Source organism: Schistocerca serialis, chromosome 9 (assembly GCF_023864345.2).
Source record: "Schistocerca serialis cubense isolate TAMUIC-IGC-003099 chromosome 9, iqSchSeri2.2, whole genome shotgun sequence".
NCBI classification, from domain to species: domain Eukaryota; kingdom Metazoa; phylum Arthropoda; class Insecta; order Orthoptera; family Acrididae; genus Schistocerca; species Schistocerca serialis.
In genome coordinates, this window is record NC_064646.1 from 119436132 (window position 1) to 119458557 (window position 22426).

The 22426-nt window shown below is 43.2% G+C and overlaps 1 protein-coding gene across 1 annotated transcript in view; it reads left to right on the top strand.

The window, feature by feature from the left end:
* Positions 1-22426, top strand: part of LOC126419409 (roundabout homolog 2-like) — a 308578-nt gene that overhangs the window by 227555 nt on the left and 58597 nt on the right. The window contains exons 10-13 of the mRNA XM_050086597.1: positions 9959-10201; positions 13258-13483; positions 16218-16333; positions 21063-21250. Of these exons, the coding sequence (XP_049942554.1) occupies positions 9959-10201; positions 13258-13483; positions 16218-16333; positions 21063-21250 (773 nt within the window). The remainder of the gene's footprint in view (positions 1-9958; positions 10202-13257; positions 13484-16217; positions 16334-21062; positions 21251-22426) is intronic.

Consider the following 22426-nt stretch of genomic DNA (forward strand, 5'->3'; position numbering starts at 1 on the left):
CAGGTGAAACACATTGTACGTCAAGTTCACAACCTTAGCGACTAATGCGGTCAGTTTAGTAATAGAAATAAAACTGAATTGAATGTATTTTGCTAATTTCAAAATATCATCCCCTCCCGAAACCTTAATGTCAGTCTAACAACATTCTGTGATAAGATGTTTCTTATTCACGAGTGTGAGTCTGGACGACATTTCTTTGAGAATATCGATATGGTATGGTGAAAAGGGTTTAAGCTGTGGAAACGAGTAGGAGGGTATACATGAAATTTATGAATAACGTCTCGACAAAATAAAGGCAGATAATTAAATTTTTGTATGTTTCGACTACAATTCTCCAGTCTTGATATACGTTAAAATTCCAGCGCCACACGACCGTGGCATGCAGCTAGAAGAGCCTAAGAGAAGTCGTGCAGTCCATCAATACAGTGGATTATCGTGCGATATTTTTTTTTTCATTTCAAGGAACAACGTCATAACCATCAACGCATGGTCGGTGGAAGTATACCCCAATAATACACCATCAGTTGACACAGTCTTTAGGTGCAGCAGGCGCTTCCAGTGTGGTCAAACTAGCCAGATTAACGACAGACGGTATGGCGGTCCGTCTCTCTGGCTAGAGCTGGGAATCGCTATGGAAGTATCAGCGTATCACAATCGGGGCGACAGTGAAATTTAAATTGTTCTTGTGCCAATAGGACTCGCGCTCTGAGAATTCCGTTTAAACTTAATTATGTATATAGACAGCTCATCTATTTTAGGAATCGAGCATCTCGACCAATCTTGCCTGTTACCGACATTGGTACTGGCAGAGATATCGGTCCCAGGAATCCCAAGACTTTGGAGAATGTTTTAATCTCAAGTCTGACATCGATTAACAAATGACCAGGGAAATATTTTTTCTTGCGATATAATTGCAAATTTATATTTTTCGGATTTTTTTTATTTTTTCGTACTGTGAAAGCTTGCTTCTTGCAAAATTTCGTGATTCTAGGCCAACGGTACGTACACTAAAAGCTTTGAGGGGTGAGTTCGTGAGTATGAAAATATTTCACATGAATGGCCGTACCTTTTGACTGCATTGACTCAGAAGCTTACACATATTACAGTGCCAAGGGACCATTAACCTTAGTATGTGACATAATTGACATAATGTTCAGCTTGATACCCATATCCGTTCCTGATAATAAGATGTCTTAACAGACGGAGGGCAGATAGACATTTAGGTATCATATGACAACATAAAAAAAATTACAAATTTACTGTTTCCTAATTCTTTCCCGTTTTTGCAACGTGAAACCGTGCTAGGCCTACTTGCCAAATGTCATGGTGCTAGGACTTAGGAAAGTATCGTATAGGTTTTGTTGAGTGAGTTTGCTCAAGTCCAAATACACTCCTGGAAATGGAAAAAAGAACACATTGACACCGGTGTGTCAGACCCACCATACTTGCTCCGGACACTGCGAGAGGGCTGTACAAGCAATGATCACACACACGGCACAGCGGATACACCAGGAACCGCGGTGTTGGCCGTCGAATGGCGCTAGCTGCGCAGCATTTGTGCACCACCGCCGTCAGTGTCAGCCAGTTTGCCGTGGCATACGGAGCTCCATCGCAGTCTTTAACACTGGTAGCATGCCACGACAGCGTGGACGTGAACCGTATGTGCAGTTGACGGACTTTGAGCGAGGGCATATAGTGGGCATGCGGGAGGCCGGGTGGACGTACCGCCGAATTGCTCAACACGTGGGGCGTGAGGTCTCACAGTACATCGATGTTGTCGCCAGTGGTCGGCGGAAGGTGCACGTGCCCGTCGACCTGGGACTGGACCGCAGCGACGCACGGATGCACGCCAAGACCGTAGGATCCTACGCAGTGCCGTAGGGGACCGCACCGCCACTTCCCAGCAAATTAGGGACACTGTTGCTCCTGGGGTATCGGCGAGGACCATTCGCAACCGTCTCCATGAAGCTGGGCTACGGTCCTGCACACCGTTAGGCCGTCTTCCGCTCACGCCCCAACATCGTGCAGCCCGCCTCCAGTGGTGTCGCGACAGGCATGAATGGAGGGACGAATGGAGACGTGTCGTCTTCAGCGATGAGAGTCGCTTCTGCCTTGGTGCCAATGATGGTCGTATGCGTGTTTGGCGCCGTGCAGGTGAGCGCCACAATCAGGACTGCATACGACCGAGGCACACAGGGCCAACACCCGGCATCATGGTGTGGGGAGCGATCCCCTACACTGGCCGTACACCACTGGTGATCGTCGAGGGGACACTGAATAGTGCACGGTACATCCAAACCGTCATCGAACCCATCGATCTACCATTCCTAGACCGGCAAGGGAACCTGCTGTTCCAACAGGACAATGCACGTCCGCATGTATCCCATGCCACCCAACGTGCTCTAGAAGGTGTAAGTCAACTACCCTGGCCAGCAAGATCTCCGGATCTGTCCCCCATTGAGCATGTTTGGGACTGGATGAAGCGTCGTCTCACGCGGTCTGCACGTCCAGCACGAACGCTGGTCCAACTGAGGCGCCAGGTGGAAATGTTCCACAGGACTACATCCAGCATCTCTACGATCGTCTCCATGGGAGAATAGCAGCCTGCATTGCTGCGAAAGGTGGATATACGCTGTACTAGTGCCGACATTGTGCATGCTCTGTTGCCTGTGTCTATGTGCCTGTGGTTCTGTCAGTGTGATCATGTGATGTATCTGACCCCAGGAATGTGTCAATAAAGTTTCCCCTTCCTGGGACAATGAATTCACGGTGTTCTTATTTCAATTTCCAGGAGTGTATATGACATAGATGGCCGTATCTTTTTATTACAATTTACTTAGAAGCTTACGTTTCTGACAGCATGAAGGGACTGTAGACGACATAAATTTCAACAGGGAATGTCAACCCGTTTCTGAGAGACAAGTTTTGTAACAGCCGGAGAGACAGACGGATAGTCGGATAACAAAGTGATTTTACTTACTGATTGAAGTACGGAACCCTAAAAAGTGAAAAATCAGTTATAAATCTGTTTCTAAAATTAACACGAAGTTCTGAACATGAAACAATTGCCACTTGTTGGGTTTTGCGACACCTCACACCCACTGGAAAATCCCATAGAACCAAAGAAATAGCGCATATCTTACAGCTGTGTTCTACTGATCTCTGCAATCGCCTAAACACCAAGGACGAGTGCTGGGTTATCGCTATAACAAGACACAAAGAAGTCAAGTCAGTAAAACTTATGAATTCAGTACCGCCAAAAAAGGCGAAGGCTCGACCAGCATCGGGACTAGGCGATACTCAGTGTTCTTTGGGATTGCCGTAATGTGGTACTTAACTGTCATAGGAGCATTCTACCGAAATGCCCTGACAAAATAAAAGGAGGCTCTCAACACACAGCGTCACGGGAGTTTTTACTCCACGACAACGACGCAGTTCTTTTTGCACCATACAGTCATACATGCGGCTTCTTTGGGCTATCAGATTTTGCCTCACTCGTGTGGCCTCCGAATGCGAGGCAGTCATTTCCAGAATGATGAAGAGGTGGTTTTTTACGTGGAACGTCCCTGGACTGCTAAAATTCAGAATTCTGCAACCAGCGTCTCCACCAAATCGTCCGTCGTTGAGACGTGTCATCCTCAAGAGTTAATACGTAGAGAAGGACTAATACCATCACAAATTTCATGGTGGCGGATTAATTTTTTTCGACTGCTTCATTAAAAATCTATGTCTACCCCTAGTATTACTGGACTGAATGTTTCAAGTTAAGCAGAAGCGTGAAGGGGCTATTCAACTGAAGTAGTATATTTATTTATTTATTTTATTTATTTGGTGACTTTAAAAATACGCGTAATTTAATTGTGTGATCCCAATGAAAAAATTGTTAACTGATTTTTATTTCCTGGAATATTACGTGAGAAAGAAAATATAGCAGTATGATAACTAGCCTCGGCGTACTTGTTCTTTAAAGAGCATAGACCCAAAAATTTATTGTGGACCCACACAACACCCGAAGAATACTCCTCTTAACATCATATTCACGCTGTGATAGTCGAATCCTGGCTCTCGGCGTAAAGTGAAAAGTAGAATCATTAAACTAATGTTGCTCTCCGCTGTGGCTCATTGCTGTGAAAAAAATGTTTGTTAAATGTTAAAGCAGGCGATCTCTGCGCTTCCACTTTGACTTCGCTTTTTAGATCGACGCGTAATGGCGACTGTTGAAGCAGCGGCCACTATTATTGTAGAGCTGTAAACGTCTTAAGAAAAATTAAACCAATGGAAGGAACATGACAGAGGGCTCACTGTACATTGAAATAACTCAAATAGATACTTTAACGTACTATATTAACAAGGTTAACAGTGTACAAGCTTACATTAGTTTCGTGCAGCAAGATGTCTGCTTCTTAACACCAGAGACAAGCGAAGGAAGAGGAAGAGAAGACCAATATAGGAGCGTTCTTCTCCCTTGTTAACATAGAGATTATTATATTTTAAGTGTTTACTGCTTGATACTAAGATTAAAATTTAATATTTACCATAAAACATGGATATTTTCCTCCGCCCAACGTAAGGTTCGTGTACATTTATTTCGTCATATAATATTTCACGTTCCAAGTTTTTTGTTTTAAACGTCTTTACGACACAATCGTCGGTGGCACGGTACAGTCGATATCTCTGATACTTCTTGCAGCGGACGATTTGTCGAATTCTCTATCGATGCGATATAAAATCTGTTAAGTGCAGTTAATCCCGAACATAGGCAAATAAAAACTGCGAGAACTGCTCATTCAGTCACTTTTGACACAGTTAAGGGCTCTAGATGACAGTTCATTTAAGTTGGTGTAGACATTCTTGTACGCATTTGTTCTTAATTCAGACTACGGTTTTTAAGGAAAGATAATGAGTTTCTTGATCGATTTTTCATGTGTTGGAAACACTACAATAGCTTTAACGTGACACAAAGTTTGAGGATAACGAACGGCTCACGAAAGGCTCAAACGAAAGTTCAGGCAATCTTCAGCACTCGAAATATAAAACAGAGCCATATGATGAACGTCGGTGAAACTGAATTGAAAATTCTGACGTCATTGATGGCGAAAACAGCGATGCACATCGACGTTCTTTGCAAGGTGCTGCACCGCTTGCCTACAGTTGTCTGCTATACCTTCCGCGCCCACCATATAGATTATATTTTTAAATATGGATAGGAGCGAAATAAGTGAGCTTATATTGTTAGTAATTATCGATAATGGCTGGAGATAATCCGTAAGAAAGGTATGAAGATGTCAGTCGATTCAATAGTGCGTAAGATTTTGAAAATGAAGAGCTAAAAACATTCTGCCTCTCCCTAGACAAAATGACACTGACAGTTGCTTGGAACAGGCGATAAAAATTTCTGACATTTTAGAGATGTTAAAATCATGTTCCATACACTTCCATAGTTTTACATCCACCATCGTCGTCCTCAAAATATTTAACTCTGACTTGATTATTTTCTCATCTGCAACATTTATCTAGAGAGTTCATTTCCACGTATGCGGTGCAGATATGCACAACGACTGCTTGAGTAAAGCTTCAGGAGACGTTTATATTTCCATCCTCACCTTTTCCCCATAATGTAGGGTACCACATATAAAAACGTCGTCATATTTGTTAAGATTTTATCATAATAAATCTTACCAAAAATGACGCGTTATTTTCTTTAATGCACCGGTATCCTGATCATCATATTTTATAGTTAGGTAATGCTTCCGTCGCTGCTTCTTAGAACATCATCATAACCTTTTTGCTTATGGCTGAAGTGCTCGCAAAATTCTGGTGCCTGTCTTGAGAGACGGCATTCCGGCCGATATGAACTTCTTTTCACCCAATTTTATGAGAAATATTACGTGAAAAAATTGATTTTTGCACATATTACTGTCTGATGTCGTCATTCGATAAAAAATGGAATTTCCTTCCATTATCCGCCATCAAATTAACTAGAACGCTGCACGAAATTTTTGAAAGATTTTGCACTGGTAAAAACAATTATGGTTGACTTTAGCTCATACTTTGTAGTAAACGAAGTTAGCCCCTCCGCTTAGCCTTGCGGTCTAACGCACGGCTTTCCGGATTGGGAAGGAGCGCCTGGTCCCCGGCACGAATCCGCCCGGCGGACTTGTGTCGAGGTCCGGAGAGCCGTCTGTGGAAGGTTTTTAGGAGGTTTTCCATCTGCCTCAGCGAATGCGGGCTGGTTCCCCTTATTCCGCCTCAGCTATACTATGTCGGCGATTGCTGCGCAAACAAGTTCTCCACGTACGCGTACTCCACCACTACTTTACCGCGCAAACATAGCGGTTACAGTCGTCCGGTGTGTGACGTTCCCTAGTGGAGGGGGTCCACCGGGGGCCGAACCCCACAATAACCCTGAATGAGTGGTGGAGGGGTGAAGTGGACTGCGGTAGTCGTCGTGGGATTGTGGACCACTGCGGCTGCGGCGGGGACGAAATTTCTCCGTCGTTTCTAGGCCCTCGGTTAACATACAATGCAATACAAATGAAGTTAGGTAAGTGGGTTTTTTATCTGAAGGAAAGGCGCGAGCGACGCGCCCATTCACGCCCTTCCTATTCGTGAATCATACAGTCATAACAATCGTCGGATCTCAGGTTGGCCCATAAGCTGGTAGCGTTTTTGTTTTGCTTGTGGTATTTTAATTTACCGATTGCCACTTTATTTGTATTTCACTGCTGCTATTTGAGTTTACATATCGTCATTTTGTCATTTGGAGATAGTGAGTGCAGTTGTGGACGCTAGAAAATGTAGTGTCAAGTGGAGAAATCGGGACATTTCCGGCATATTCCTCTGTTTTCAGTAGTGGGGTGAGAGCAGCTGAGGCAGCCGAAAACATTTGCACCGAGTATGAGGTAACGTCGTTGGATAGAGTACGGCAGGAAAATCGTTGTATCGTTTTAAGAAGAATGGTTTTGGCATTAGTGACTTTCCACATTCAGTAAGATCTTCGGTGTTTGATGAAGGTGGTTTAAACACATTAATCCACGATTATCCACGTCATAGTAGCTACTCGAAAACTGGCAAACTGATGAAATGTAATCACTTCACCATCGTGCGACATTTGCATGCAGGGTGGAAAGTTAAAATTCAGGTGTACGGTACCGCATTCTCTAAACCATCATCACAATAATCAGCGTGTGGTCATATGTGCATCTCGGCTTGCTCGTCATCAATTGGTTCCTGAGCAACACCGACCATTCCTATCCTGTAGCGTTACTGGTGGCGAGAAATGGTGTCTCTATACTAACGTAAAGAAAGGAAAGGAATAATTGAGCCCAAGCAAAGCAACACCTCCCCCAACAAAGACATACGCTCATCCACAAAAGGTAATGTTATGCCCTCGTCGGAACAACGACGCTGTGGTGTACTACGAACTGCCTGCCCGAGATGTAACCATTACTGCTGACATTTGTTGCCAACAATTGAGACGCCTTGCAAACGCAATCCAGGGACAGCGACCAGGAAGGCTGTGTGAAGTGGTGCTACTCCTCGATAACAACCCTTCTCATCCTGCTAGTCCGACAAAAAGCACTATACAGGAGTTGGTTGGGAAGTCGTTTCTCATCCACCTTACTCACTTAATACTGCCCTCTCAGATTTTCACTTTTTCCGATTTCTACCAAATATCACTCAAGGAACTTCCTCTCCAGATGAAAATTGGCCCTGTGATTTCTACAGTCGGTAAGTTACCCCAGCGTTGGCTTACTGCTGTTCACAGTGAACACGAACATAGTATTATTGATGACTAAAAGTACTTGTTATGTTTATCCGTTGTGTTTGTTAAACTTATCATAAAACGCTACCAACTTATACACCAACCTCGAAAACCTTTTATTCACCGAGATACGGAAGTACTCCTCCGCAGCAGTCAGAGGTGGGCGGCAGAAGACGTATTCAGACGTCCATAGAACTGCGGGAAAACCCAAACGGCGCACTTATAGACGTCCACAACACATGGGGATGGCTTGGCAGGACCTGTATACACGCTTACAGCAGCGAAAGGATATAAAAAGCGACGTCATATTTATCAATAGTTTGTTGTAATAAATCGTACCAAAAATGACGCGTTATTGAGGGATTTTCTTTAATGCATCGGTATATTGAAATAGCATAATTTCTTGTCAGTTGATCCCCCTGTTGCTGCTTCGTTGAGCATCGTCATAATTGTGAATGAAAAACACATAACTGTGGATGTTCTGCAGTATTCTTTTAATTCGTTAACTGGTTATATGCTCACGAGGTTGTCATCAGACTGTTATATATAAAATGCGACGTCACATTTATCAAAATTTTACTGTAACAAATCGTACCAAAAATGACGCGGTAGTGAGAGATTTTCTTTAATGCATCGGTATTTTGAAATAGCATATTTTATTGTTAGTTAATCCCTCTGTGGCTGCTTCGTCGAACATCTTCATAATTGTGAATGAAAAGCACATAACTTTGGATGTTCTGCCGTATTCTTTTAATTCGTTAACTGTTTATATGCTTACGAGGTTCTCAGCAAACTGTTACTGTGTATCACCATTAAAAGGATGTACAACACTGAAAGTGAGTGAGGCGCAATGACTTCACAGCAGTAACGCAACTAAAAATTTTATACCTAACAGTACATGAAGGTAAAGGCAACGAGCCAGAAAACATTAAGGCTGTACTGTTGGCAGAAGAGCCAACACTGTGTTTCTAGAGGAGGCCGAAACGCACGCGTTTAATTACACGCTGACTGGCGTGAGGTCTGGAACAGGACAATATCTTGAGAATTGCAAATAAAGTACGTAGATGATGTAATACTTAACTTTAATCCACAATTGTAGAACATCTCTCTTGATGATACATGCTTCACATAATAAATATCAGTTGAATACGGCGCCTTGCTAGGTCGTAGCAAATGACGTAGCTGAAGGCTATGCTAACTATCGTCTCGGCAAATGAGAGCGTAGGTGTCAGTGAACCTTTCCTAGCAAAGTCGGCTGTACAACTGGGGCGAGTGCTAGTAAGTCTCTCTAGACCTGCCGTGTGGTGGCGCTCGGTCCACTATCACTGACAGTGGCGACACGCGGGTCCGGCGTATACTAATGGACCGCGGCCGATTTAAAGGCTACCACCTAGCAAGTGTGGTGTCTGGCGGTGACACCACAAAGGCTAAACGTGGAAACGATTGTGAAGAGAAGATGTTCTGGGGGTGGTATAAAGAAGCTAACAGCCTGTAAGACAATTTAAATTAAATTAAGTTAACAAGCCCAATGACGTGCAAAGAATTATACTCAATTGAAGAGAAGATGTAGCAAGACAACGCAAGGTCCTAGGAAACAATTTAAATTAAATTAGCAACCTCAATCATGTGCGAAAGAACTAAGCTTAACTGCAAAGAATATGCAGCTATGGGTGACAGCCTAATATCCTATAAGACAAGCTCACTCAAAGAAAATAATGTAGAGGGAATAGCTTGAAAAGTTATTACACACGCGAGGTGATGCCAAAACATAGTTAAAGATAAAATTGAATCTTGCAACAGAAACGTTGTTCTACAAAATCAAATAAATAAGACGCTTTCAGCTGTATTCCAATAGGAGGACTGCATCGTTTCGTCTATAACGGAGACAGTTGTTTTGCATCGCTTTAATTCACGTTTCAAAGTACATTGAGAAAATTCGACGTGCTGGCTTCTTCACGCTCGTAGCTGCTCGTTATGACGTCACAAAACTTGTCATACGTCGCTTCTTCATTAGCCGTCATGCCAGTGGAACGATGTTTTATTTGTAATTGTCACTGACCTGTTTTTCCTAAAGCCCTTTGTCGCTGCTACTGCTGAACGGCTCTCGTGCCCAGAGAAGAGGTTTCGAAAGAGAAAGGTGCTTCTACGTTTGGTCCTAAGTTGCACGTGTTGACCGACTTGTACGTTTTGCAGGTGGAGGGCCTGCGGCCGGATACGCGCTACGCGGTGGTGGTGCGTTCCGAGACGCCCGCGGGGGTGTCGCGCGCCAGCCCCCCGTCGCACCCCACGCGGACTCTGCCCCCGGGGGGCGGCAGCCGCCCCCACTCCCAGGAGCAACGCCGCCTGCAGGCCGCCAGGGAGGCGCTCGGCCGCCTGCAGATCCTCCTCAATGCCGCTCAGCCCATCAGCTCAAATGCGGTGCGCCTTCGCTGGCAGGTGCGTGCCACCATCCTACTGTAGGGACGCTACCCACCAGACTACTAAAACCATACAACCCCCTAAAGGGGTTTCACAGCAGTACATGGCTGCGATCTTCTAAGGAAGTAGGCTAGACATCCGAAAAGCTCGCTCCTATCTTATCCACTTTACCTCCGCAGGTAGAAAGACTCTCAACACGCTCGAGCTGGATTTTATAATAACAGTTGTGCTCTGCCATTTTGTGTGGAATACGCAAGTCTTCTACGTTGGTAGGAACTGTCTGGTGATGTGACAGAAGAAGAAATGGGAGTCGATATGGAAGACGTAGGGGATTTAGGATTAGTCAGAGTTCCACATAATTTTGAAAGATTTGCGATTACCTAAGGCTCAAGTGATAGATAGCACTTCTTTGGGTTTGCTAAAATTTTTGGAAGTGCAACCAAAGGAATACTCAAGTTGGTTTGTGGAACCTAAGGAGACATGGGAGAGAAGAAAGAAAAAGATTCAGAAATAAAAGTAAAAGCCCTAGATAGCACGATGACAAAAGAATTCGTAGCACCTTCGAAAACCACAAAAGATCGAGAAGCAATAGGTTTAAATCGAATGAGTACAGAATTAGTTAAATATGTAGCGTTGTCATTACACCTTCAACTGTTACATTTGTTTAATACGTACTGGGAGCTAGAAGACGTACCAGAAAATTGGAAGAAGACGAAAGTAATATCGATATATATGAAAACAGAAAAAATTATACGAGAATACTACTGAAGGATAAGCTTACTTCAAACACCATATAAACTATTTGCAAGAATTTTAAAGAGGAGACTGGAAACAGTAGCACAGTGTTTGCCATTGGAGAAACAGGCCGTATTGAGAAATGGACGATCAACGACTGACGCAGTTGAGAAACAGAGAGTTCAACAAAGAGACACATATTGCTTTCTATATTCTGAGAAAGCCTTTAATAATGTGGTAAGAGAAAAGTTATGAATAATGGAGCATCACTACATTTTATATCAGCCATCATAGGTCTGTATAAAGAACCTCATTAATCTTGGGTATATAAGATATATTTACAGGACTAATACAAATAAATAAAGGATTGAGACAAGGCTGCATTTTACCCTATACACTGTTCAATATTTACATTGAGGACGCAGTCTGCAAATGGAATACTAGGACGAACACTGAGGCACAACTAAACAATTCGGTAAAGCTAAAATAACTCCTATATACTCAAGACCTTGCACTAAAATTTTCAGAAAGAGACGATTTACAAAAACGAATTTATGAACTAAACTATAAATCTGCAAACGACGATATGAAAATATCTTCTAGTAAGTCTAAGTCAGTGGCATGTTGTGAAAAATATTTAGTTAAGACCAAGGTAGAAGTTGATGAAAAGACAATAGAACAGGTAAAATATTTTAACTATCTTGGTTGTAAAATATCTTATGAATATGAAGAATATATGCAGATTAAGTTAAATAGATTTGAAGTATCTGTGGGACAAATGATAGAACTTTAAACAATAAAATACGGAAAGAAACACACTCGCATTGCCAACCCTATTATATGGAAGTGAATCGTGGTCACTGGAAAAAGAGAGAGAGAGAGAGAGAGAAGAGAGAGCGAAAGAAAATATGCAAGGATTGAAATGCACATTTCTTAGAACAGTAAAGGGATGTAAATGAATGGATAAAATACGAAACTAAGATAATCAAAAGCAGCTGAAAATGTGGTGGGTGAAAGAAAAACTAGGGGTTGACAAAAATTAATCTAACGAACATGTACAAGAATTGATCTACTGAGACTACCGCTTCAGATAAAGAAACACACTCGCATTGCAAAAGGGAAAAGAGATAGTGTCAGACCAAGAAAGCGTGGGTACCGTAACAGTCCGCAACTGACCTGTCACAGAAGAAGAAGATGGAGACATTGAAGATATGAAGGGCAAGTAAGTGCTAGAACTATCGCAAAATCAACTTAACGCATTATGCGCTGAGTGCTGGATGACCATCAGTTTTGTTTTAGTAAAGATAAAGGCACCAGGGAGCAGTTCTGACGTTGCATTTGATAATCTGCACATTGGATTTTTAGTGCTATAAAAAGCGTCCGATAACGTTAAATTGTGCAAGATGTAGGGAATTCTCGCGAAAGTAGGTGTAAGGTATAGGCGTAGACGGGCAATGTAAATAGGTTCAAGGGAAAGAGGGGAAAATAATAAGAGGATCAAGGACAAAGAGATAGGAATAAAAATGGTATAAGACACAATTGTAGTATTTCGCTTCACCTCTTCAGTCTTTACACTGAAGATGGAAAGGCAAAAATAAAAGAAAGGTTCAAGAGTGGTATTAAAATTCAGGATGAAAAGATATCAGTGATAAGTTTCGCTGATAATGTCGCTGCAGTGAATGTAAGGAAGGACTGTAGAATGAGCAGTATAATGAACTCACACTATGGATTGCGAGTAGACCAAAGAGGAACGAAAGTGATGGTGAGTAGCGAATGTAAGATTAGCGACAAACGTAGCATCGGAACTGGGGATTGCGAAGTGAATGAATTCTGCTACTTGGGAAGCAGAGTAGCATACGAGGGACGAAGTGATGACGAGCAGACTGAGTGGTCACTACTAGCAAATTCATATGACGTCACTGTATGGAGCAATGCGTTGAGTTTCGGCATTTAACTCTGAACGTCTGCGTCGGCTCTGGAGGTCAACAACTGGGTGCCGTCAACAGTCATCCTCTAATTGGAAAATGCTAGAACCGGAAATCCCTTCAGAAATATATCCTCAACAGGCACTGTGCCCTTCTATTAGCTCGTCTAGAGCTCAGCTGAAAAGATTTAATTTTGCAGTGGGTCAGAAATCCAACTGCATGCTTTGTGTAGAGAATAAAAAATATGAAAACACACACGCAAAACAGTCAGTGTACATATAACAATGATGGAGAAACACTCGGCCGAAAGCTCGTGCATTTGAAAACACTTGACGCGGCTGATAGATGGGCAATAGTTTACGCCTGAGAACTCATCGGCAAAAGAGATATTAGCACTGGCGATGATGTTGGCAGGTGTTGGGCGCTGAGGAGCTGGTGGAGGGCGTGTACGTGCGCTACCGCGACCTGTCGGCGGCCGAGCCTTCCTTCGGCCTGGTGACCGTGATGAACGCGGGCGCCACCGGCTACACCGTGTCCGGGCTGCGCGCCTTCACGCGCTATCAGTTCTTCCTGGTGCCCTTCCACAAGGCCCTCGAGGGCCGGCCCTCCAACACCATCACAGCACGCACCCTCGAGGACGGTAAGCACCAAGCCGGCTACTGTGCACACTTCCTGGGTATATATAGATGATTATACACTGCAGTACTTCCCGACTGTATTTGAGTCCTTGATGATTTTTGTTCGTAGGGTTTTAGGCCGTGGTCCTAGGTATAGCTTACTGCCGAGAGGGAACTTTAGAGCACAAAGTCTATGGATAACCACTCACACAGACATGTACCTTCATAAAAATTTTAGTCATCATCTCGAGCAGAAAAGACGGGTGATCAAAACATTAGTCGAGATGGCTAAACGAGGCTGTGACCCACATTACTTGGAGGACGAGATCGATTATTTAAGTAATGGTTTGAGAAGAAAGAGCTACTCCGAAAAAAGATTAAAGCCTAAAATAACTAGGAAAAAGCATCAACTGAAGGGAGACTTTTCTTCTCATTCGTAAAAACCTGTGCCAGTGGCGTCGTCGGATGAGGAATGGAGGGGCATGTGGTTAGCACACCACTCTCTCGGTCGTTGTCGGGTTTCTTGACCTTGGAACTGCTACTAATCGCTCAGTTGGCATAGTGAGCGGGGTCCACTCCCTGTCAGTAATCCCAGCATGGAAAAATCCCTGGCAGTGCCCTGAATCGAACCTGGGTCCTCCGCATGGCAGTCAGCCGTGCTGACCACTCAGCTATGGTGCGGACGTCATCAGAGTGCTGATACAGTACTGACACTGTCTTTAAACCAACAAGATAGGTGTGCGAACATTTGAACACTGGGAAGGACCTATGTTCGCCTTTGCCGCAGCAAGAGTGTATAAAATCACTTGCAGATAATGTCCAGTGTACATAGACTGTGGCGCAAGCCCGTGACCGGGCTATTGGTGTGACTGCAGGTCGAGTTCAGCCTTTCCTCGCCGTAGTACTAGGAGAGCGAGAGTGGTGGGTGTATCGACCTAGCTGACTGTTAGCCCCTGGGAAGATGACCGGTATCAGTTGATATCAGGCTGAGTAGACCTGGGGCTTTCCGCGAGCGACTGGAACGAAGGAAAATTCTAACACCCATTTCGGGACTGAACCCAGGACCACTAGGCCCATAGTTTAGTGCTGTACCCGACAGATGGTCACGGCTGCAGTCCTCGCACCTCGGCCTGCTAGTTCTTACATTCCCTCCGATGATACGTATCTTGCTGTCAATCAGCAGGTGGTGTCACTTTAACATCACCACTGGCCCTCCTTTCAAGGGAAAAATCTCCGGGTTATTAAGCCTCTCCCAGCGGGTTGAACGACCTCATTTCTGCCTGCTCTCTGTGGGGGAAATCGTTTTAGTAGCTAGGTTGCGTATCGGGCACTGACTTTTGTTGCGTGGAACTCCACTACCCCTTTGTGTTCATTGCGCTCAGCCTTTGACGGTCCACCATTTCCTGACGGAATGCCCTTTTTTTAACCACTTATGCTCTCGTTTGTGTATGACGTCTGAGTTATCGGCCGTTTTAGCTAACGACGCGCGGGCTGTCAATCGCGTTTTACTTTTCACCCGTCGGAGCAATATGGCGAAGGCCATTTAATTTTTGGTTTAGGACCTCCGTTTCTGTATGGCGTATTTTATAGACCTATCTCTACGTCCCTGGTTTTACTTGTCTTCTCTTCCGTCGATTGCGATCAATATGTAGTCGTTTTGAACTCCTCTCTTTGTCTTCGTGTTCTGCAGCTCTGACGTAGGCGCGTAAGACCGTAAATGTTTTTGCGCCCTAAAACAAAACAAAACCCCAGGTTTTAGCAACACATGAGCAATAGGAGTCAGAGAAACACGGATAAATCGACAGTAGCTGATTATTATCAGAGACCCGGGAACCATCCAATAATTTCTACACTAGGATGTACAGAGAGGCAATGGAAATTCAAAAGCATAAAAAAGTAGTTTAGTAGAAAAGAAGAAGACCTGATTATAAGAATTAGGTAAGTTATGGGTTTTAGTTTTAAGTAAAGGAAATAGCTCCAATTCTTCCCCAGTACAAGCTCCCTAACATACGTAGTCGCGATTCTGTGATCTTTGACAGCTGTGTAATGATACCACGAACCGATCTTGAGTGGATATGTATAAACGGTTCGGTCTACTAAGTTTGTTAAAGTCTGATGCAGTTTTCTGAGTCTTTGCATATTCTAGTAATGTCTCTAGCACTGCGAAACGAAACTTCAGCACAGAAATATGCCTCGGACCACGGCGTACAGTATGAAACACAAAAGAAATTAACAAGTTTGACATGATGTCTACGGGCAACTAAAAACGTTTAATTTACGTTTTGCCAGAAGCATTTCACATTAACTTATTCAGCGACCGTCAGTAGCCTGTATTACACTCGCACTTTAAACTATTCTGGGCGTGTCATTCTCATGCTGAACACTTGCAGTTTGTGTAGGAGGTGTTCTTTATGCGCCCTAGTCGTTTGCTGGTAAAGTTGTTTTTTCCGCCTACACCACTGTTTGTAGCTCTTTAGTACAATGGTGCCATATGTGAGTTAAAGGTAATAAAATTAAGTGAAAAAATTTTCGTACTCCAGGCCACTGAAGATGCGTGAATAGTTCCAGGAGAAATGTGTCTGGCAAAACGAAAACCCGATTTATTCGTTGTTCATAGACACAGCAAAAAAATCATTAAAATATTACTACTAGCAACCGAGAAGTGAGAGGTGGAGAATGTTAAAGATTATATCTCCTGCAAAGATTTCGCAGCTCGCATGTGCATTAATACCCGCCTTGCCTCCTTTTTTTGTACAGCTCCATCAGCATCCCCAGAAAATGTGCGAGTGAGGAGGCTCAATTCTACTGCAGCCAGTATCTTTTGGGATCCTGTTGCGCCTGAGTATCTAAACGGAATGCTTCAAGGATACAATGTAAGTCATACTAGTTGTTATTTTTAAACAAATCTTCCAGGTAAACTGCTATGATTTAAAACGCTGGTACATCTTTCTGCTTCACGAACGCCTTCTGAAGCAGTCCAACAATAATTAATTTATTGTGGACTTTTTGTAGTTTACCTCAAATTAGTGAGTAAGAAAAAACACCGATACTATTCCACTAAAAGAGCATGGGACATGTGAAATCATTTATATATTTAGGGAGCAGCGACTTGCTGTAATGCAAACCAAAATACGTCGGTGGACACTTTGACTGAGACTTCGTGATCATGTGATCAGTGGTGAAATTTGCGTTCAGTAGCGAGTGGGAGCTATCGTGGAGAAGAAGACGTAAAGTTGTCTACTGTGGTGCGGACACGTACTTTGGACGTATCAAGAAACAACGGAAAAACGCGGGTTTTCGCGTTTTAAATGATAAACGACCTATAGGGATGACGTTGGCTGCCTGTTTCCCATCACGACACCCCGTCTCCACCCTTACCAAGTGCAAGAACCCGCCAAGTGGAGACAAAGAGACAAATAAGCGAACACTGTTACATTTTGGGAAAATCACCGAGGAAGAAAAAGAACAAGAAAAGAAGAAGAGGAGGATTTATGGCCTATAACAAGAGAGTAACGGATGTGAAATCTCTAGTAGGGAACGCAGATTTGTTGGAAGAGTCCTAGGAAATGTCAATGTGTCGGCAAAGAAAATCTCATACAAGACACCAGAGTGACAAATCCCAGACCATTCCTGTGGTGTTGGAGGTGTGACGGTCGACATCGAACGAATTCATAGTAGCAGTGCTAGGATCGGAGAAGACTGAGGTAGCCCAAAAGGAAGTGTAAGGTAAGTGTTTGGTGAACTTCAGTGCAAATCTTTGAAGAAAAGCGGACAATGTTTTTGCAAAACACTATTGGATACATATAATTACGTGTGTTGTCTGCTCTTTCGGCCATGTCCGAAAGAACAGACACCACATATAAGGTGCGACGACGAAAGATCCTTTCTTTTAGTGGGATGTGTGTATTGGTCCAAAGAGTAACCAAAAAAATCGAAAAGTTGTTGACTGATTTACTTCGAACTTTTCTACGATATTCAAATAAACATAGGCTACGTATTTTATTAGGAAAAAGTTATCGGCAAAAATCCTGAAATTTATCGACCGACATACTTCAAATTTTAAGCAGTAGTCTAATATAAATAAAAACAGCTATGTATTTTTGTAAACAACAATGAAGAGGTTTTCTTTTAAAACCGACTGTGACGAAAAAAATGCTGTGCTGGGCTGAAAAAAATGAGTCGTTTCGTTTCCTTCCTCGCAATCTGTTTTAACAGATAAAAATAAAGTTGTATTTATGGTTTCTCAGCTTATTAGTAGAATATTATTACGGGATCTGATTCATCCGAAATTTTGTTATCCAACCCGACTGCAGGTTAAAACTATGCGAAATACTATCACTGGCGCTACCATCATCCCAGATCTAAGAGAAGGGGAGTTTCTCGTATACCATAGAGCAATTATCCCAACAAGTTTATCCGTTCAAACGACTTCATTTCCAAGTCATGGTTTCGTTGGCAGTAACAACAAACAAGGCTCAAGGTGAGAGAGAGGGAGAAGAGTAGGCGGACAGAAAGGGGGGAGGGGGGATGGACATGGAGAGAGGAAAGACGGAGATGGCCATAAAGAGTGCGGAAGAGAAGGTGCAGAGAGATAGGAGGAGATGGACAGAGAGGGGGACAGGAGATAATGGACAGAGATAGGAGGAGGAGAAGGGGAGGGAGGAGGAGATGGACAAAGAGAGTGAGAAGGACATTAGGGCGTATACCCGACTCCCATACACATTCAGCAACTGAAAATTGTAGATGGGTTCACTAGTACATTATATGATCAAAAGCATCTGGACATCTATTAGTGGACATTAATATGAGGTGTATCCACCATTCCTCTTTATGATGGCTTCAGGTCTGCTGGGAACGCTTTCGGTGAGGTGTCTTAATGTCTGTGGAGGATTGGCAGTCCATTCTTACTCAATAGCCGATATCAGAGATGAAAGTGATTTTGGACGCTTGTATCTGGAGTGAATTCGACATTCATACTCATCCCGAAGGTGTCCCACTGGGTTCAAGTTGGGTGTCTGGGCAGACCAGTACATTACAGGAATGTTACTGTCCACAAACTATTTCCTCACCAATGGTGCTTGCTGCTTTCGAAGGTTACATTTTCATGCTGATACAGTCAGGTACTCCAAACTTTTCCTGCACTGTACCAGTAAGCAGTACTGTAAAATGTATTCACATCCTTCGGCATTTTTCATTTTCTTAAGTGCAGTAGGATACCCACACCCTAATCTCAAAAGACACCCCCATAATGTACCAGCACCTCCTCCATATGTCGCTGTTGGCACCACACATGACAGCATGCAATGTTCTCCAGGCATCGACCGAAGTCAAACCCTTCAATCGCGTAGCCACATGGTATAGCGTGATTCGTCACTCCAAACCACTTGTTTCCAATCATCATCTGCTTCACACCCTCTCAAGCGTCACTTCGCACTTGCTACTGAAAAGTGTGATTTCTGAAGAGCTGGTAGACCATTCATTTTAACTCGCTAAGCACAGTTGTTTTGCTAGAGGGACTGCTCGTAGCACTTTGGAACTAACGAGTGATTCCTTACGCCGATTTCGTCTGACTTTTTAGGCAGCATCCTTAAGGCTCAACAGTCTCTGTCCGTCATTATTTGAGATCTGCCTGGTCTTTGTTTAGGAGCGGTTGCTCCTTCCTGTCTCCGCTTCACAACTGTATCCTAAGCGGTCGACTTTGACAACTTGAGAAAAGTTCAAAGGCTCCTGATGGATTTGTTACTCTGGTTAGACACGACAATTAGTCCTCGTTGGTAGTGACTGAGCTCTCATGATCCACCCGACCTGCTGTTATTGCTTCTCTACTGACAAGACGATATTCCACGACAGTTTCTATACTGGCGGCTCCACCTCCCGTTGCATCAATCTTGCATTACATACGAGTATCCGCATACTTTTGATCATAAGTAAGTACAGTGATTCGGTATGGTTGAATAAAAGAAGGAAAATAACTTTGTCAGATATTCTAGAATAGTCATGACCACGTTGGAAAGTACCTGAATTTAAACAAATGCGAGTATGTATATATTATGGCGATTAAAATGTAACATAGCTACAGGAAAAGCTTTATCAGTCTCGTTTTTTAGTTCATGGTACCTGTTATTACACAGCTGATGTGTCAATGTCATATTGCCGATTTTTTGTGTAAACAGCGAATAAATAAAAATCATGCACTGGCGAGCACACAGTCCACCATCTAAAAAATTGTATATCAAGTTATATCAAGCAGCCTATGTGACAGGTTGTACGTGTATTTCATGTTTAATTAATGATATTTTATTGACATTATACAGGGTGTACTTAAAGTCCTGGGAAACTTTCAGTTATTTGTTGCACAAGAACTAAAAATTGTTCAGTTGTCATACATATGGCATTTGAAGAGAAACTCTGGAAATTTTTTTTACAAACATTCGATATGGGAACACTGAATGACTCAGCAGACGTCAATACGGTAATAGAATTCTTGACATATCCCTCCCAGCGTGGCATCGTCGACTGTAGCAGTCGCTCCCCGTATTCTCTTCCGGAGCTCTGCTACATCACGTGGTTGATGCGGTACATACACCAGATCTTAAATGTGTGCCCAAAGAAAAAGGTCACACGGAGTGATAGCTGGTGGTCGGGGAGGCCATTTCGAACTCCAACACACACAAAGCTCGCCCCGCACTTGAACTCGCCATGTTTGCGACCAGCGGTGACTATCGGCAAATTACCAAAGTACACTTTGGTGGTATACATGAAAAAAAAAACTTTCAGAGTTTCTCTTCAAAATGACATATGTATGTTATCTGTATAATGTTTGGTTCTGGTGCTATAAATAATTCAAAGTGTTCCCGGACTTTATGTACCCCCTGTATTGTTTATAGTTACTTTAATGGTGCATTGCATATGTCCATGAAGACATTGGGAATTGATATACAGCAGCAATTTAAATGCGAAGCAGTTAGTGGCTTACATGTCTCCATTTTCTAATAACCGGAGTGTGAATGGCAGCGTTTCTGCCGTTAGCGTTGATCGTCACTAGTTAGTCTTGCGCTTTTAAATGTATTCCTCGTTTGTGATGAGAAGCCAGCAGAAAGCGTCAATCGACACATGTGAAAAATTCTGGAATAATGCTAAGGAAAGCAGAAGCTCTAAAGCAGTGTTAAGTTTATTACTTCCACAGCTGTCGTCTTACGTACAAATTCAGTCACCTACACTTTTTTTTCTTTTGGTGTGCCATTTCTCTTGCTTCGTTAAAGGCGGTTTGCTCGCCATGCAAAATAATCCTTTATGAATATCAATGTTTTCTGTCGTGGCTGCAATAAGCGTTGTTAATGCTATCGCACGAAATCTGTGTTACAATTATTACGCCAGAAAACAATGCCTTATTGTTCGTAGGGTTGAAACGGTTGTGCTAGTCTTCCCGTGTTGTCTCCTGTTCTCTCCAGTGGAAACGTTTGTTCACAAGGTGCAAGCGATTAATAGTAAACAATGGCGAATTGTCTGCGAATGCTTGTTCCAGTGTAAACAATGCTGTAGCGTTACGACTGATTTGCCAGTGTGACATGGGTTGTAATACACTCGTCTCCTGCCGAGCAGGTGCTGGTGATGGTGAACGGCAGCAGCGTCTTCGCGCACCTGTCCGTGAACGCCAGCACGGCGTCATTGCTGCTCAACAACCTGACGTCGGATAACGTGTACAGTGTGCAGGTGTCGGCCTACACAGTGGTCGGTTCCGGGCCCTTCTCCACGGCTGCCGCGCTCGGGGGCGATCGAAGTTCTCCCAGGTGAGCATACTCTATGTCTACTCCAGACGCCAAACTCACTGTCCTGCGTCTTTAACACTCAGACAATATTCCCTGAAAGAAAAGTGGATTGACAATCAGTTGTATTTAATTTTAAGAATATTGCGGGTGACATTTCTGGCCTCGGAGCTGTGTATGGAGGGAGCTTTGATATGGGTTCTCCAGCAATGCGGAGAGTGAAATCAAGAAGGCTTCCTCAAAAGGAACTTCTTTTATTGACTGATGCCTTCCATACAGTGTAAGGGAATAAAAATTCGCTTCAGTTGTAAGTAACTGAACTTTTTTATTGCACGACCAGTATCTAAGATTAAAGCTCCACCGTCAAGTGCCACCAAATAATTAAAAAGTCATGAACTTAAGGCGGCGCCGCAGTCAGTCACAAGGAATAAAACCCACGCCACACAAGGCATCGGAGCGGAGATGCAGCAGCCCTAGCTTAGATGGTCTTATCAGCTGTCGAGGCATGCACCCCAGTTGCTGTACCTATGCTCCTTTCCCTGAATGTCGTCCCCGCACGCAACAGCTTGAAAGTTCTCCCAAAGAAATCGTTATGAGAGCCTGCTCCAAGTTAATTGTAGTACAGTACAAAAGAGGAAATGTAATCTTCCATAAGAATCATTGCTATCGCTTTAACCAAAAGTAAACATGCATTTGCACAATCTCCATAAATACAATTACGTTAAATTGAATGTAAATATCCAACCGAATGAAAAGTGGCAAATCGAAATTATTTGATCTACTTCAGGGGAAACGAAGGAAAAGTTTGGAAAGGGAAAATGAGGGACAAGAAATAAAAACCTCGAGTTTTGTCGCTGACACTGTAATTTTGTCGGAGAATGCGAAGGATTTGGATGCTCAGTTGAATGGAATGGGTTCTGTATTGAAAATAGGTTACATGAATATCAACAACAGTATAACAAAAGTAATTCAATGTAGTCGAATTAAATCAGGTGACGGTAACAGAATAAGATTAGTAAATGGGACACTACATAGAGCAGATCAGTATTTGGGCAGCAAAGTATCTGTGAATGACCGAAGTGGGGGGGGGGGGGATGTAAATAGAAGACTGGTAATAGCAACAAACCTTTTCTTAAAACGAGAAACATGTTAATATCGATTAGAAATTTACATGTTAGCAATTCTTTTCTTATGGTACCG